The sequence below is a fragment of the Bombus pyrosoma genome, linkage group LG6, assembly GCF_014825855.1.
Source record: "Bombus pyrosoma isolate SC7728 linkage group LG6, ASM1482585v1, whole genome shotgun sequence".
Classification (NCBI taxonomy): Eukaryota; Metazoa; Arthropoda; class Insecta; order Hymenoptera; family Apidae; genus Bombus; species Bombus pyrosoma.
The window spans coordinates 15,015,820-15,033,328 of record NC_057775.1 but is presented as its reverse complement, the minus strand read 5'-3'; the positions used below and the strand labels follow the sequence as shown (position 1 = coordinate 15,033,328).

The following is a 17,509-nucleotide window of genomic DNA, read 5'->3' as shown; positions in this document are numbered from 1 at the left end:
CGAAAAGTGACAATGAAATATATAATCCCTTTTAATCCCTTTATGTACTAGGCCGAATCTCAGAAAAAGGCAAATGTTTGCTATTTTCGAAATGCATCATTAAACTGTTTAATTGGAAATACTTCGTCTATATCTCGGTAAATTCCTCGTCTACGTCATGGTTTTCGTGAAATAATAGAAACACGAATATGTTCAAGTTGTTAGAAGCTTTGTTATTACTTTTGTATCCATTTTGAACATTCTGTGTATATTGTTGCTGTGTAATAATAACGTCAAAAATCAACGTGAAATGTAAATACGAAGAAACGAGATATTATTCCCAATACTGTAATATTGAATTACCTTCTGCCTCCACTGTTTTAAAATTTATCATACATAACTAGATTTGCAACATTTTTACCAAAAATATCACAAAAGGTATAATTAATCATAAAAGAAGAAAATAACCAAAAATATACTTCTCATAAAAAAAGAATAAAAATAATAATTTTCTAGGTTGAAACGAAAGTAAGCATGGAAAGATAAACAAGAAGAACTTTCCTTCGCAGACGACTCTCTACGACAAAAAGGAAAGCTAAAATATGCATTAAGAGAATGGCTATCACACAGGAAAAAGATCACCTTTTGTAACAATCTCCTTTTATACCCTTTCGCCTGTTTTTTTTATTATTCTTGCAACTCTCAATCCGAAGAGGTGAGCAAGGACGTTTACGGTTACAGAATATCGTTGCATTTTGTTTCCTCCCTCTCCTTCATGTCACGTCCACTCCCTACCTCTTCTCGCACAGGTTTCACCAATTACCCGCCTTCTGTGGCCGTACTCGTCCATCCTGACACGACAGAGAAATATACAGTCTTCCCTACACTTCCGAACTACTCCCACCCTTAAAGATCACGGTCGCAGGTTCACCCTGTCTCGTTTCTCGTTTACTCTATTCCTTTCTCTTTCTGAATCTAACGCTCTAATATAACGTTCTCTTTCTATGCAACATTCTATCCTCGTCCATCATTTCACCGAGTACGTATTCCAAGTGTATATCTTTTCTCTCACACTACCCTTTACGTCTTCCATTCTATGTATCTTCGTCTAACGCGCGTTAGGCTTGCCTTATCCCCCAAAGAGGCACGTTTGGTGCGACTCGCGCATCTAGGGTTGCGATTCGAGAGGGTAGAAAAGTCTGAGAATAGTAGGGGAAAACAGGAGATAGTGGGGAGACTGGAAGTAAAGTGGTGGGGGATGTTTGACTACAGAGAGCGCGACTCGATTGTTACTTAGTATTGGGTTAGGTCAGCCCAGAGTAACGTCGTTGGTTATCGTCGTTCCTAGTAGTCGGACGGCGACATTTGTTGTTTATAGTAGAGTAGTATCACGTTTTTACATATCTTGTTTTCTCTTCTGTTCTTGTTTTCCTCCTTTTTTTTGTTCTTCATTTCTTTTAGGACGTTTAGTTCCGCGGGACACGCGCCAGTTTTACCGAGAACGTCCACAGAGACGACAGTCATCAAGAGAAATATATCATCATATATGATATAAATTCAATGAATAAAATTTCGGTGATCTCGCGTCGCTTCTCCGCGTTTAACTGCCTTGGCCCCGAGACGAAAAGAAGAATTGGTTTTGAAGAAATATTGGAAACAGGAACAACATCTAGAAACGATCCATTCGTTTCATTCGACCACGCTCTTTGTTTGTGCAGTGTCGCTGTTTGTTAGGTTATACGTATAAGCGTTCGTCTATACATCTCGTTCTCTGCTATCGTCGGAAGTGTCGCGTATTGTGTACAGAAGTGGATGGAGTGGCATAGTGAAAACACGTAACACGGATCATAGAATGGCACTGTCTTATCTTCAAGAGGCGCAGATTAATGCAAGTATGAATTCCCACTTGTCAATGAGCCCATTACTCTGTACTGCACTATTTAATACACAATCTTCTATTAACCTTTTCACTTTTTGTAAAAACTATTTTCGTCAGCAGTTAAAATCACACGTATGATTTCGACTATTTCTACAACTATAGAAATCATACATGTGATTTTAACTGCTATATATATGATATATATATATCATATAGAAAAACAAGGATTAAATTTGACAAATATTAATTTTCAAAGATACTTTCTATATAAAAACCATAACCCTTACTATTTCTATTTACCAATTCACACAATAAAAAGACTAAATCGGTTTTACTAAAATAGACATATGTTCTATCTAATGCTTTATACCGAGTCTTATTATTTGGCAAAAACTTCAATTGTGGCTATGAAAAGGTTAATGTTTGTGGTAGAATTTCCAAGTTGGAAAGATATTGCAATCGACACCAACGTTTATTTCATCTTCCGCACAAGCCAATTCCCAATCTAAATGTTTCATAAATACGAGTTTCATCGCGTATAACACGCGTCACATCCGGTCGAAAACAAAAGGCATTCGCAGTTTCTCGTTTCGCGTTTGTTTTGACACACGGCCAAGGTGATACCACTTTTTCTTTGTTTTGTACCGAAAAAGACGTGCAGTTACACAATCGCGTTATGTATTTATCATGTACCACGAAGTGGATACAATCGTGAAAAAAGACGAATGAATAAAGTTTTTCTAGCTTAGAGGACATGTTAACGACAAACTGGCATACCGCCAAAGTCTAAAAGTGCTCGCGGCGACACAGTCGTGTTGTGACACATTGTAAACATCGATAAGCCAGGAAGACGTGAAATTGCTCGACGGAAGGGAGAGGAGAGCTCACTTTAGGAAAATGAGACTCGACGAGTTTCGCGGTTGCAACCGTCGTCCGAAAATAACCATGCCACCGTGTGATTGCAACGAAAATGCTCGAAAACGTGAAGTGCACCGCCGGCGTCCGTTGTGAACACGTTTTCTAGGTTATAAACAAAGTGCAACGGTATATTTTCTCTACGCGCGCGCGCCAACTTGTGTTGCGCATTCGACTAACGCCTTTTAGTTACAGAATCAGATTGAATCGAATCGACATTCGATTAGCTAACGGTCATTCACATGTAAGTTTGTTAGATAAATATTTTGAATAAAATTTATATCTTATTAATCTTTTGCTTATTATTTTAACGTGTACATAATTATATTTCTTCTATCTTCAAGAAATTTTTTAGATTTGAGGTAATAATTTAGGAGGATTGTTGTTATACGGTAATATATATGCGTGACTTCTTGTTTCGATTAGTCGAAAGTTGATCTTTGCTCGTTCTTTAGACAATCATGTTTTTCTGTGAAAAAGTCCGTAATTAGTAATATGCGATTCCTCGTTTCGATTAATCGAAGTATGATCTTGAGGTTAGTCTTTAACCAATTATATTTTTTTTAGCCAATCTTGTTGTTCTATATAAAATTCTTAAGTTAGAAAGAAGTATGAAAAAATCATTGTTAATAGAATAATATGTGATTTCTCCATGCGATTACTCGAAGTATGATCTCGCGAAACAGGTATGATTAACTAATCTATAATATAAATCCTATGTTTTACAGAAAATATTATGAAGAGTATGATTCTTTTAAGGATAAATGAAACGGACTTATTTATAGCATCATTATTCGGTTACCATATACAACAAACAATTTCGTATATTTCTTCATTTATTTAATTTATTCTTAGAAATAGTTTCCTACCATTTTTCATAATACACATATAACGTCAATGCCATTCATCATTGCTTAATGAATATGTAGAAAGATAAACAGACTGGTGTAAAAGAAAAAACTGCTCAAGAATCAAGTACATTTAAATATTTTAATATTAAATTATGTATAATCAAAGTCCGTCTAATAAACACGATTAGTATTGAACTTCTTAAAAAATAAATTACTTTCTTTTAACTTCATTTGTTACAAGAAAATAAAAAGATTGTAACTTTGAAGGAAAATTTTATGAAATAGTATTTGTAATATCATTACATTTTTCTACTTTCCGATTTATGAACTTCATCAGCCTCTGAATAGCTAAAAGGTCGCTAAGTAGAATTCATATTCTATTAAAATCAAATTAAGATAATGATTTAACAGAAAACTACATACTACTTTATTTATATAATCGACCAGATTTTGTAAATATATATTCCATGTATTTTTCAGTCTTTATTGATATTACGTTCCATGTTCAGAAGTAAAGAAGGCTGGAAGCGAAGAAGAAATTTTTATTCGGACCTAAGGGAAAGGGATTCGGAATGGAATATTGGGGTTGCGACCAATTAGGGTAGGGATGCGAGCGGGGCGGTACTTCTGGTCGTGTTGCCGGGAAACGGCGATTGTAGGCTGTAAGAATCTTAGGCCACGTTAAGGGAGGTTTTAGGGTAAGAGAAGAAAAGAGAATAGGTCTTACTCGCCCTTATTGATTCAACTGGGTCTCATTACAGTTCCCCTTCTAAACGGTCCATTAATTAGTAAGTGGCGGGCTGAACCGCCATGGCCGGTTGATTCATTGTTTCCTTAAATTAAACTTCGTCTCATCTTGCATGTAGATTGCAAGTAGCCAGTTAGACAGAAGTCTTCGAATAATTACGATTTAAGTCTCGATGTCGATTTATTCCTTCTGCGAATAAGAAGTAAAACTTCGAAGGAAAACGATCACTCTCCGATGTAAATGCACCATCGAATTATTATTTCGTCGTTATCATAATATCTCTTGCATCCGCTAATTTCGTAAAGCGAGCCTCTTATTAATTCAATTACCTCGTCGAACCTTGCCAATCACGCGAATAAGCAATCATCGGAAGGTGTAACCCTAATACGAGGGTTGCTCTCTTTTTTTTTTTTTTTTTTTTTTTTTTGAGGATGTTAAAATTATCTTTCGTAATATCTTCTTCACTTAAATTGCTTTATTTTAAAAGAAGAATATGCTAAGAATCTTTATTTTTTAACATTCAAAAACAGAGTTCCAATATCACTGTTTCTCAAGCAGAAAACACAATTCTTCACAAACAATGAAACTCCGAGTTCTTATACAACCGTATACATTTCATACCTTGAAAAAATTAAATTTCTTCGTGGAAACACCTCCAAAAATACAATTTCTATATGAAAAATCCTGAAAGTACGGTTTCTGTGAAAAATCTTCAAAATACGATTTCTACGTAAGAACTTCGAAGAAGTTTCGTTCCCTGTAGGAAAAATTCTTCGACGTTGAATATTCCAAAAAATTTAATTTCTACGTGATAACTTTCACAAATTTGGTTCTCTACTTAAATTCTTTGAAATTCGATTTTTACGCCAAAACCCCAAGACGTTCGTTTTTAGAGATTTCTACTCTAAGATCTTTTCGCGCCAAGAAATTCCTACACTGAAAATTCTTCGAAATTCAGTTCTTACACGGAAATCCGCGAGAATTCCATTTGTAAGTGAAAGAAAAAACGTGGAAAATCCGACGTGTATGCGGAAAACCACGTGGAGATGTTCGTAGAATGCAGGCACGGCCTGCACTTTCACAGAGTCGTTGGCCTCAAGTCGAAGAGAGGCGGGTACATCGCGGTGACGTGGGTGGGAAGTCGAGGCTTATGAATGAACCGCCGCCGTACGAGAGTGTGAGTGAATGGAGGAGGACCGTGCTTCTCGCTCACGTGTGAGGAACGTGTGTGGGAGGGCTGCGAGGGAGTGACAAGGAGGAAAATACAGACACACTGTGGAGCACGCGGGAGGAAAGATCGTCGTACGATTCCGTACACGTACAAACGCTCGTCCTTTTTCGCGCATCGTATTCGCGTCTCTCGTAGCCAGCGGGCCACACCACGCGATTTGTTGTGAAACGCCACGCTATTCGTCAGAACGTCAGGCAACTTGCGAAAATCTGTATCTAGAAGTCGACTTCTTTTAATTTTTATTGCTAGAAAGGTAGCTATCTTGTACTAGTATTTTATAAAATCAACATTTTCAATCGAAAATCAAAATCGACACTTTTAAATTCGTTTTGTCCATTTGTTTGATATATTATGAGAAAAGTGTAGGAAATGATAGTTGACAGGAATTTCATGGTTATTGGTTAATGTAGTAGTTATCTAAAATGAAGGTCAATGTTTGTGTATGCCTTTCTTGAAGTTCTTGTAACATTGATAGTGTAGAAATAAGAAAAACTTGAAAGTCTATATGTCCTACCTAAAGCAGAATTATTTTTGTCAGTGTTCAGAACTATTATTCAACTTCCTCTACTATAATACATAATTATCTTGTTTGTAATCAATTACCATTCAAGAAATCTTTCTCTTTTGCTAATAAATCGTATAACACAAACCAAAGGTCGCGAAAACATTTCTCAAAATTGAACATAAACGATATTGATATCGATATCAGTTATGATCATAATGTTACATATTAAATCCATATTTGTAAAAATTGACGAAATTTCCTCTACATACGATCAACGATTACTTTTAAACCAATATTGGCACAGCAATAATATTTCAGGACTTACAGCCGGACAGCACCTCGACATGAAGCAAGAAACGGAGAAGCAACCATTGTCGTCACCGCTAAACAACACGTCGCAAGTGATGTTCCCTGGAATGGGTAACACATCGCCAGGTTTATCTATGCTCACACCTCAGCAATTGCTGGCTGCAAGTAGAACAGCAGCTCTGATGGCTGCAGGGATTCCCGTGTCGTTGCACGCGACATTAGCCTCCAGCCCGTCTCTGTACAGACACCACCAGACTTTATTCAGTGGTTGGGCTCCACCCACTGCATCCTCGCCTCCGTCACCGCTTCACCACTCACCAGGATCTGTATCACCCGCGTTGAGCAGTAAATCTACGTCCAAACGCGCCAACAATGGCGTCACAAATAACAATAACAATATTAACAGCGTAGTAAGTAGTAGTGGTGATAAAATCACGAAGAAAGGTCAGGCGACCAAGAGGAAATCGCAAAAGTTGAAAGTGGATACTGTACAGCAACCGTTAGAGGGCTCAGCGCCTTTAAGTCCACCAAGCTCAATCAGTCCCGAAGCGGGCAAAGACGGAAGGGACAAGGTGTTTACCTGTGGAGTGTGCTCCAGATCGTTTGGCTATAAGCACGTGCTGCAGAACCACGAACGCACCCACACCGGTGAGAAGCCTTTCGAGTGTCCGGAATGTCACAAAAGGTGAGTTCAAAAAGAGAATGATTGTTCTTCATACGTATTTTAATATAATGAGTATTCAATTCATTTTAGATTACTTAATATCTTATATAGTTACTCTCATCGATGTAAAAAATTATATTAGGATAAAATTGATTGGTCTGCAACAACGAATGTTATGAATTCCTGCCCTGAAAGTCATTTTTTTCTAAAGTCATATCTTTTTACCTGGGACTATACATTTTTTATGTAACAATCGAAGCACTTCTTATTATCGCAAAATTATAACTTTTGTTACGCAATAGAATCTCTGGATGATCGTGATCTCGATATGTTAAAATGTTGACCGGAATTGATATCAAATATGAGATATAGAATATCACATGCAAAGATCTTATTTTTAGTGAAACAAGTTAAGCAATCGCGTTAATGTGTCTTGTACTGCGTCATCAATGACGCACGACAGAAAGCAAGAATAAAGAGTTCATTACTAACAAAATTAAAATGACAAGAGCATGGTACGATAACATTTTCTTGGAAATGTTTTCTGTGGTTATATATCTTCTATTTATATTCTCACTTGATTTTCAAGTTGTTTCAAAAATATCAATTTTTGTACGATGCTCAGTAATGATATTGATATATGATGGATATATGACATTAGATCAATGTTATTCTTGAATAGAATCCCATTCGTATCTCTTTGAGATGACATAACGTTACTTAGCTTTTACATGATTTAATAAAAACGAAATAAGCTTAAAGTCATTGAAAAAGTAAAACTCATCGTGAATTCTTTCCCATCGACGTACCTTGCTTATTTCTTCGCCTCATGTTTACATTGTGCTACTATTCTTTATTCAGAATTCTAAACATGCAAATCTGCAAGCACGATATTTCCATTTGAAACGTATCTGGAAACGATACAGATAAAAGTCAAGTTACCAGCTTTGAAGTGCACAGTATCAAGATATTTATTCCGTTGACCAAAGGTTGAACCCTTTCAACACGCTATCCTACATCAAAATTTTTCTACATTTTTACAAACGCAATATACTACATTTATACTATACTTGCCATATCCTATCACCTTTTAATAGAAGTACACGTAATTTCCAATTATGCAATGAAAAATCAAAAGTCAAATCTACCAAAATTAAGAAGGAAATTGTTACATTTGTGACGCAGATTCACACGGGACCATCATTTAAAGACCCACATGCGACTTCATACGGGCGAGAAGCCTTACCACTGCAGCCACTGTGATCGCCAATTCGTCCAAGTAGCCAACCTGCGTCGCCACTTGCGCGTGCACACTGGTGAACGTCCATACGCGTGCGAGTTATGTTCAGCCAAGTTCAGTGACTCGAATCAACTGAAGGCTCATCTGCTGATCCATAAGGGCGAGAAACCGTTCGAGTGCGAGCACTGTCAGATGCGATTCAGACGAAGGCATCACCTGATACATCACAAGTGTGGCACCAGTATTAACTCTGGACAAGTAACGAGGACACAGGTTACCTCTCCTTCCTTGGCAAGCGACGATTTAGATGAGGATATCGACATTGATATCGACGTAGAAGTAGAGGAAGCCGAGGCATCATCATTGGTCAGCAAAAAAACAAGTGCTTCAGTTAGACCAGTGCATCAGTTCAGTAATCAATTAGCAAGTCCTGTCATCGGCAATTCAATGCCCATACCATTGAATTTAGCCGGTATTCCTATGGATCTACCAGAGCAAACGGAACCAGAAGACTTATCTATGTCAACCGGTATGCATTCTCAGTGCAGACCACACTCTCAGTCAAATAGTATCAGTGACTCACCATTAAGTCGTAGCCCAAGCAGTGACACCATTCACGGAGAAGGCGAAGATGACATTGATATGATGTCAGAAACGTCCACCTCAAATGCTGTTTTCCTTCAAAATCACCACAACAAATACACGCACTTCGCATCCCTTGGAAACACTGCCGCGGCTAATGTCGGCCACGCGTCCTAGTGGAGTCTTTAGGGGTACGTAGACACAATACTTGTAGAAAAGCCACCCTGTACTTTATCTCGGTTCGACGCTTCTACCCAAGGAAAAACGCTACTCCAAGGTTTTTAGGGTGGGCAAAGGAAAAGATATAAGGGGAGAAAGAAATAGAAAGAGATCGTCAGAAGGGAGAAAAATGGAGTTTCTAGTTTATATTGGATAGCAAGGCGAATCGAGTCCCGACAGGCTCACGAATCGAATTGAATCCTCACACTGAATCCTCCACGCACCGGTTCACAGTCACTATTGTTAAGATGCTTTTTATAGATATATATATTATATTATTATAGATGATTATTAATTATTACTGTACCTAAACGAGATAAGGGGGGGGGGGTCGAAAGATAGATGTCGAAAAGCGTATTGGCAGGTCTACGAGTATCCTCTACGTAAAACGTGTAATTTATATCGCAAAATGGAACAAGCATTCAGGGACGTGAATCTTTTTGGCAATGAGGAAAAGAAGAAATTGGATTGATATTATAGATACGAGAGGGAAAGCAGCCAGGATTTTCTTTTCTGAGCTGTTGGTTTATTTCCTTCATGTACATAATTACGCGAGAACAAGGAAATTGAAAGATAATTGTGTATTTAGTTGGTCGCTGTAGTTTCGCGTGTTTCGTTTTTCAATGAAAACCGCGATAATGAGTTTAGATAGATATTAATTATTACTTAGATAGGTATCTATGAAAATATGAGAGGCAGAAGCAAGCTATACGTAGTTTGCAAGTACGCATCTCCGTTCGTGTAAATGTAAGCGTGATTGTGTTCGACACATATGTACATATGTACACGTGTGAATGATTGGAGAGAGAATCGAAAAATAAAACTAGAAATTACGGAATGAATGTACTGGTATACAAGTTCCTCTGACAGTAAAAGTAGCGGGGGGGAGTGACATCGGTTCGTCGGTCCTCTGTCGCTTTCGCACTTCACTGATTTGTCAAGCTGTCGACACCACTGTTCTTTTTTTTTTTTAATTCTTTTATATTTCTCAGCATTTTTTGTAGATTTTCAATTTCTCGTCTTCCTTTCGTTATTTCTTTTTTTTTTTTTCATAAGAAATGTAACTTTATGCAATGTATAAGACGTTTTTACAATGCGCTTTTTAAGTTAATTTTGTCTGTAACGGTACCACACAAGTAAGTTATTTGAAGTACATGTACGCGTATAACTGAGATCATAATTATTAGAACTACTCATACCTCCCGACGATATCAGCATGATTTTTTGTTACGTAGCATCGAGAACGAGCTCGAGATGTCGTCTATACTTTCTGATTTGCACCCTCAAACGTGTTTCTCTAGCATCATGCCTTTTGCTAACGAGATACTTTATTTCATATTAAAGTAAAAGAATTGTGACACAAAAGATTGATTTCAATATATTTAAATATTGCACTATCATTGCATTTAAATATTAGTTAATATTTAACACAAAAGTTCTATTAGAATTCATGGAATAAAAAATCGCTATCTTCACAAGCTTTATATCTACATACACTTCTTCGATTCCCAACTAACAATCGAGAGAATAGTCACAAATTTTCGCACTATACGACAAATTAAAAATCATAGTGATGTAAGTTGAGATTTCGAAAATTTAAATTTAATTTCTTAAAGATTTTCTAATTAAGTCTTTGGATTTCTATTCTTGAGAGTGTCATCCGTCTAGCTTCACAATAAATTAAATTAATATTTGCTTTCATAATTTAGAAAGATACAATGAACTTTCAGTGACAATAAACAGCAAAATACTATTTTATGGAAATGTAGCAGAAAACACTCTACGTATTCTTCTATACGCGAATACACACATCAAAGTTCAAAAATCATCTAGCAAGAGCGAAGAATCAAAAAACCCGAATCACCCTTGATTTACATTCGCCTTCGCAAAAGATTCAACCCGTAAGACGATCTTCCGGCGTGCTTTCGATTCGCATTAATCCGTACAATGATCGAAGCCTGCGAGTGGATCCTTGAACGAGAATCCTTCGTTTCACGAAGGATACGTGTTCTCTGTTCATTCTCGTTGTACAATCAGGGACCATCTTTTCTTCTCCGATTTCCATCTTTTTTTCTAACAGGCAGCCGGTTGCTCGAAGGAGAACGATCTTTTGTTGCATAGACTACGGCGGCCGCCTGTTTCGCGCGAACCAGTTTTCGCAATGATACACACAGCCGTGTGCCGAAAATTCGCAGCCGGTGGTCGTCTTCGAAACGAGATAAAGCATCCCTCCATCCGTCGTCGACTTTCTAGCGGATAGCCTGTGCCAACTTCACCTCAATGGTCCTCTGATTTATGTTCACCGGTCAGCATGCAAATTTCATCGGCGTGGTTCGAGGCCATTTCGGCTCATTGTTCCATGGGTCAGTCCTAGGACTCTTTTTGGGGACACGAGAAGTGGTCGTGGCAACGTCATTCAACCTCCCTCTTCCGGGTCTAACTGAGCCCTATTTGTTTCTGAAATTGTAACGCCAAAGCCAAGCGTAATATAACACGATGTACCGTTCGGTTTTTCGATGACATAAAAGGACAAGAGAAGTAGGTATCCTCGTCTGCATTTTCTGCAAGTGCCGCACGAAACACTCCCGGGGACACAAATTGCCCTCGTTTCGCTTCCGTTCGATTCGTACGACCATTTCGTAAGAAGAGGAGCGAGAGAAGGTCCGGTTGGTGCGAAGAACAATTTCTTCACTGGGTGTTCGACTCTGTTTCATTTAGGCCTTTGTTATATCTCGTAATTCAGAATTAACTTTTCGGTGAATAATGTTAACAGGGATTTTTGAATAAATGAATTATTTTGATCTAAAAATACCAAAGTTTTCTTTTACTTCTCCTTATAAGATATAAAGTAAGATGTAGATTCTCTACGGATTTAGAGAATCGTCTTTTAAACCGAGTGCACATTAATACTCACCGATACTTTTTCCTCCTTTTCCATAAAAAGAGCTTGAATCATTGAAGATAGCGTTTGAAGATAATAATATTAAAAGTGAGATTTTGCTTGATAATTCTACTAGGAGATAAACGTTACTGGTACATATGTTTTTGAAGATATGTCTTTAATTTAAACTTTGAATTGAATCGATTTTATACCTATATTTTAAAATCATAATTATCAACGAGACACAGTAATCGACGATCAAAGCACAAAGCAAACGTAAACAGTTAACTGCATCGATGTAGAAGAAATAAGTTTGGAAATTAATCGGTGGACTTTCTCTTTTCGAAAGTGAAAATATAGTTGGGGTCGTACCGGGGAAACAGAATCCATAGCCGTTGCGTTACACTTTCGCCACATTCTTTCCCAAAGGTCCCGACTCATCCGCACTTCTCACTCGTTATTCACGTTCCAAGCTTTCGAGGAGCATTTTCCAGCCCACTTGCCTCTTCCTCCCTCTTTGAGACCGCGCGTTTTCGCCCTTTTATACACGTGTTAGGAAGCATCTCTCGAGCTCTTTCCAGCTAAACGTTTTGATTGCTCATTACACTGCTTCTACGTACCAAAAATTTCCTTTCCTTTGGAAATTATAGAAAAAACTCACGGCTTACACTACAGTGTATAGGAGAATGTGTATGAAGAAAATTGTCTTAAATACATAAATATTTCAAAATTTCTCACACTTTTGAAAAGCGTAAGTGAGTGTTAGATACATGTATCCAAACAATGAAATTTAGGAATTTCCAAAGAGGTCTAGTTGATTAGTATCGCTCTACAATCTATTAATTCTGAATTATTCATTAATTTTCAGAATTAATTTTATTCTATCATCCTGTATTTGTTTATATATCGTTTCGAACGAAATAGAATGTTCCATTTATTTTGAATAAAAGATATCTTTCTTCTCCGTTTGTTCGTCCATTAGTTTGTCTTTAAATAGATGTCAATTGATTTCAACATCGACAGCTATTCGAGTAACAGCGACAGAGGTCAATAAGCTCCGGCCTCGTACCCCGGAGAAAAGCAAAAACCACCCCGAATCCCAGGTGTATTGTATATTTAGAGAGCCCCACCCTCAAATTAAAGCGATATACAAGATAAAAGGATATTATAAATTGCGGTTTTTCTTGTAATATACGAGCGTACCGTTAATCCTTCGATTCGCTTTTCGACTTTTACCTGAGAATTTACCTGCACACCCATTTATATATAACAATTAAACTGCGAATTTTTATAACGTACAAGGATATAAGTATTGTTTAGAATATTTAGAATTTACAATGATTTTCTCCTACTTAGTTTTCATTTTTATAGCTCTCTTCATAAAAATATAAATTCGCATGAAAGTTCGCAGCTTAGTAATAATAATCTATGGATCAAGGACCAATGTCGTTGTCATTGAAAATCAACGTGAGCTTTTAACTTAAACTAATTACTGAATCGTATAGCAGTTCGAAAGGCGAATATAAAAGAAGAATATCGTTGCATATAAAGATTTATGCTTGCAACAGTGACTTGTGATGATAATAGTTAGAAAGATAGTTTGTATTATAACTTGTTTTTGTTAATGTGTTTTCTGATGTGAGGTAGTTCATTCTCTATTAATATGGAAGGTAAAAAGGAAGAATAAAAAAGTAAAATAATTCTTGGCTAAGAATTCTCTCATATATTGAATTCTTTAATTTCTTATTATGAGTCTATTTCTAAAAAAAATTATCTAAAACTGAATTAATTTAGTATCATTGAGAAATTTCATTTTAATAAGATAAAAATTTATAATTAATTTAAGTTATACATTAATCATCTATGATAAAGGTTAATATAAAAATTGAAGTATTTCTTAGGAAACCTTTACAATCTACTTTTACTAAAATAGCTATTTTAGTGAAATCATCTACATCACCTGCACACTATTGATCGTGTTAAAATAAACGTATACTAAACGTAGATTCCACTAAACTACGCAGAACCGCAATAATATCATGTTCCTCGTTTGATTGCCATTTGTTTTTCCTATAATTATGTGCCATTGAGTAGATCATATATTCGCAAAAGATAAATAGTCTTTCGATAGTTAAAGCTAAGAGCACGGTACGCTCGTCGATTCTGTTTTGCACGACATCGATCAATTGTTTGAAAGATCGAATTTTAAATGGAAGTTTAATAACGTAACGAGAGGCAAACTACGCTCTATCCTAGTTTTATATACGTCATTCTGTAGAATTTACGTCGTCGAATAGATAAAATCCACGAAGCAAATGGCGAAAAATTGATACCATAAGAGAAAAGGGGGAACAGGAAAAGGAATAAAGTAAAATCGTATGATTCGTTCTTTTTTTTTCTTCTTGCCAGTCAATTTCCATTCGTGGACGATAGATTCTACCCGACGACGATTTCTGAAACACGGTACCTTAAAAGAGATCGATTCCTAGTTAATGGTTGTTAGTTCCGAATTGATACTGGTGAAATTACGTTCCTGTCGGCCCGCTATATATCGGTTCGTATATACGGGCCAATTGTTTTCTATGTTTCTTTGTAAACAGACCAGAATCACTGAAAATAATAGCCGAAGATTAGATGAAAAGAACTAATGGATTAAAGATAAAAACGGAAGTCTCGCGTCGAGTACCTATTTGTATTTAAAGAAAAAAATAGAATTATCGCTTGTCCTACCTACTGTCGTAATAATCATTATCGTTGTTGTCCTTTTAATCTTAATGTGCAAGAGAAAAAAAGAACATACGTATACATATGATTACTATATATTTGTGTCAAATTATAACATTATATCGAATACGATGTGTATTACAAGGAAAATGTTCGAGAATCACGAGTTAGCGGAAGTGAAACTCGAATACAATGTACATTAATACGAGAAATCATATGATATTTATCACGATTAGAAGCTAATCTGTATAATATAATCTTTATTAGCGATCATGTATATCATTATCGATTTATCTATTAAACGCGTAGTAATATCTGTACGATATGACAAACGAAAAAATTTAATATTTATTACTCGATTGAGCAAGTTGGAGGGAAACGTATTCGAGTCTGCGTCTGTCACTTCCGATCGCTCGAATATTTGATTAAAAATTATGTACCTATGGTGTATACTTCTCTGTATCTATGTAACTAGAATTATACGTATATAGTTATAATTTTGTACAGACAACGCAGACGCTAATCACGTATGCACGAGCCGGTTGATCGTTCGCGCGCAAATTCAAATACGGTTATTCGCGATGTTCGTTATTGCGGATTGTTTATTCTCTATGGTGACCAAACGAACGTGAATATCATCTCTATACTTTCACCATGTGAAAATGCTTCGAATATACACGTGCGCGCGAACGTCGCCATACACACGGTACAAATTCAAATTTTATGCCTATAAACTACTACTATAAACGTTGGTTAACACTGTTCCGCGGTATTTACGGATAGACGATATTCTCGCTACTGTAATTAAACGAAGGCTACTTGAGATTGAGCGCCCGATGCACGTATACCGTTCGAAATGTCGATCGCTGTGCACGTTTCTTATGGACATTCTTTGATCTTTGATACGTCGAAAAACGGCAAACTCTTCGGATCTGATATTGTTAAATTACAGATAAATGTAATAGTTGAGATTTTGTTTCTGATCTATTTTCTATTTCTACTATATCGCATGTGATGAATATGAATGAGGATCATTAGGTAAATTGGTTTGGTGTCTTTAGATATATCAGTTTCTAGTAGATAACTATTCTTTTGTTTTATGACAATTATAGAAAACAAATTTTAGAAGATTTTAATAATGTAGTTCTAACACACGGCATCTAAATGTATATTGGAGTTTTTGTTCGACGAGTCAGTGGATTAATTTACGTATGTAATATATACTTAAAGAACAAGTAACTCGACCCAAACTATTGTAAAGTTTACCTAGCGATACCAGCTTTAAAGTTAACATTGTCCGCAGGCGTGTATCCAAGGCATACAAAGTTTCTCAATGACAACAAACAGTCTGCAGCTACCGTTCATAAACATCCTATCCAAATTACTATATCCTGTGCTGTATATTGTAACGTCTTTCAACTACAGTTATATTTACATTTCCTATTTTATATCATATTCGTTGCGTCATTACACGATGTAATGTTATTATCGACGTACAATAATTCGTAGAAGTTTTACAGTGATGACACTGTGCAATTCGATTGTTTCTTATTTTTAGTATTAAAATCGATAGCATGTATGTATTACATCATTACACGCGTGTGCGTGTGTGTGTGCGTGTGCGTGTGTGTAAGCGCGTGTGTGCGTGGAAATTGAAAGATGTCGAACCACATAATCTCGTTGCAAAATTACGATATTTTGTCATTCGTGTGTATGAAACTTTGCAGAGATTTACTAACTCGATTTATCAACCGTTTGTTATAAAGATTTTCTGTAATTTTCTGTAAATTTTGCACTCGTAAACACATGCCTGCAAACAATGTTTGTAAATCTGTACACGTCATTGAATAGAAGCGAGAAGAAGATAGAATTTGTTCGTTAAGAGACACGTCGTGTACGATCGATCGAAGATTTCTTTTCTAAAAAAAAAAAATAAAAAAATAGAAAAAAATAGAAAAAAGCAAAAACACGTGGCGTATCGGCGAATCAAGTGGCACTCGATGTATACTATGAAACTGACACTACCTCACCAGACACCTAATATATCTGAACCACAAGACTGATTTTTAATAGTATTCCTAAATAGATAAGGAAAGAGGAAAAAAAAGAAACTAAAGTGGAAAGAAGTAAAATAAAGAAAGAGGAAAGAAGAAACGGGGTATTATAAAGAAAGATATTACGCGTACAAATACGAATAGACCGTTTTTTAAGTAATATAATTAATCATAGTACTCTACCCGTAGTTATTATTATTAAACATTATTAATTATTATTAATTATTGTCATCGTCATGATCATACTGCGCTACTTTGCTGTCGATCGTCGAATTCCTACCTTGGAAATAGGAAAACGAAAAATGAAACAGAGAAACAGATTCTTTGTATTATAATGGCGTTTACTTGTAATTTTATCGATTCTATCAAACCACACGAACCCCCCTCTTTAACTCTCACCAAAAGTCTAAGCCGGATTTCTCGCGAATCATACCGCAAACCACCGCCACTCATTGTAATGAATGTTCCCATCGAGTTGACGTCTGTCAAAATATTTTTATTATTAAAAACTCACTGTTTAATCGTTCTCGTGCTTTTTCTTCTTCCTCTCACATCACCCATCTGTCTGAATAGATCGTCAAGATGGACTCTCTTGAGTGCGTAAGTATTAAGAAATATTCATACTGATTAATATTTTATGGAAAGAATCATCACATTGTAGTAGCAGTTCTTATAACTGGATCTACTAACATTTCGTCCGGTACTCAACAAAGAATTAAAATGAACAT

At 36.3% G+C, this 17,509-nt stretch overlaps 1 protein-coding gene across 6 annotated transcripts; it reads left to right on the top strand.

The window, feature by feature from the left end:
* Nucleotides 1-540: 540 nt before the first annotated feature.
* Nucleotides 541-17,307, top strand: LOC122568211 (protein krueppel-like). Of its 6 annotated transcripts, none has more exons than XM_043727680.1 (4): nt 541-1,871; nt 6,427-7,102; nt 8,267-8,850; nt 8,918-9,098. In XM_043727680.1, the coding sequence occupies exons 1-4, from the start codon at nt 1,832-1,834 to the stop codon at nt 8,965-8,967; spliced, it is 1,350 nt and encodes a 449-aa protein (XP_043583615.1). In that variant the 5' UTR covers nt 541-1,831; the 3' UTR covers nt 8,968-9,098. The 6 variants fall into 6 exon arrangements, with proteins under 6 accessions (XP_043583615.1, XP_043583612.1, XP_043583614.1 ...); XM_043727679.1 differs by having other exon boundaries at nt 542-1,871; nt 6,427-6,827; nt 6,912-7,102; nt 8,267-17,307; XM_043727676.1 differs by adding an exon at nt 11,433-17,307 and having other exon boundaries at nt 542-1,871; nt 8,267-9,094.
* Nucleotides 17,308-17,509: the final 202 nt, after the last annotated feature.

Excerpts from the sequence above, each read along its gene's own strand:
- LOC122568211 (XM_043727676.1), top strand. The coding sequence starts at position 1,832 with ATGGCACTGTCTTATCTTCAAGAGGCGCAGATTAATGCAA. Across the intron at positions 1,872-6,426 it reads AGAGGCGCAGATTAATGCAA|GACTTACAGCCGGACAGCAC; the intron begins GTATGAATTCCC and ends ATAATATTTCAG. Across the intron at positions 7,103-8,266 it reads TGTCCGGAATGTCACAAAAG|ATTCACACGGGACCATCATT; the intron begins GTGAGTTCAAAA and ends TTTGTGACGCAG.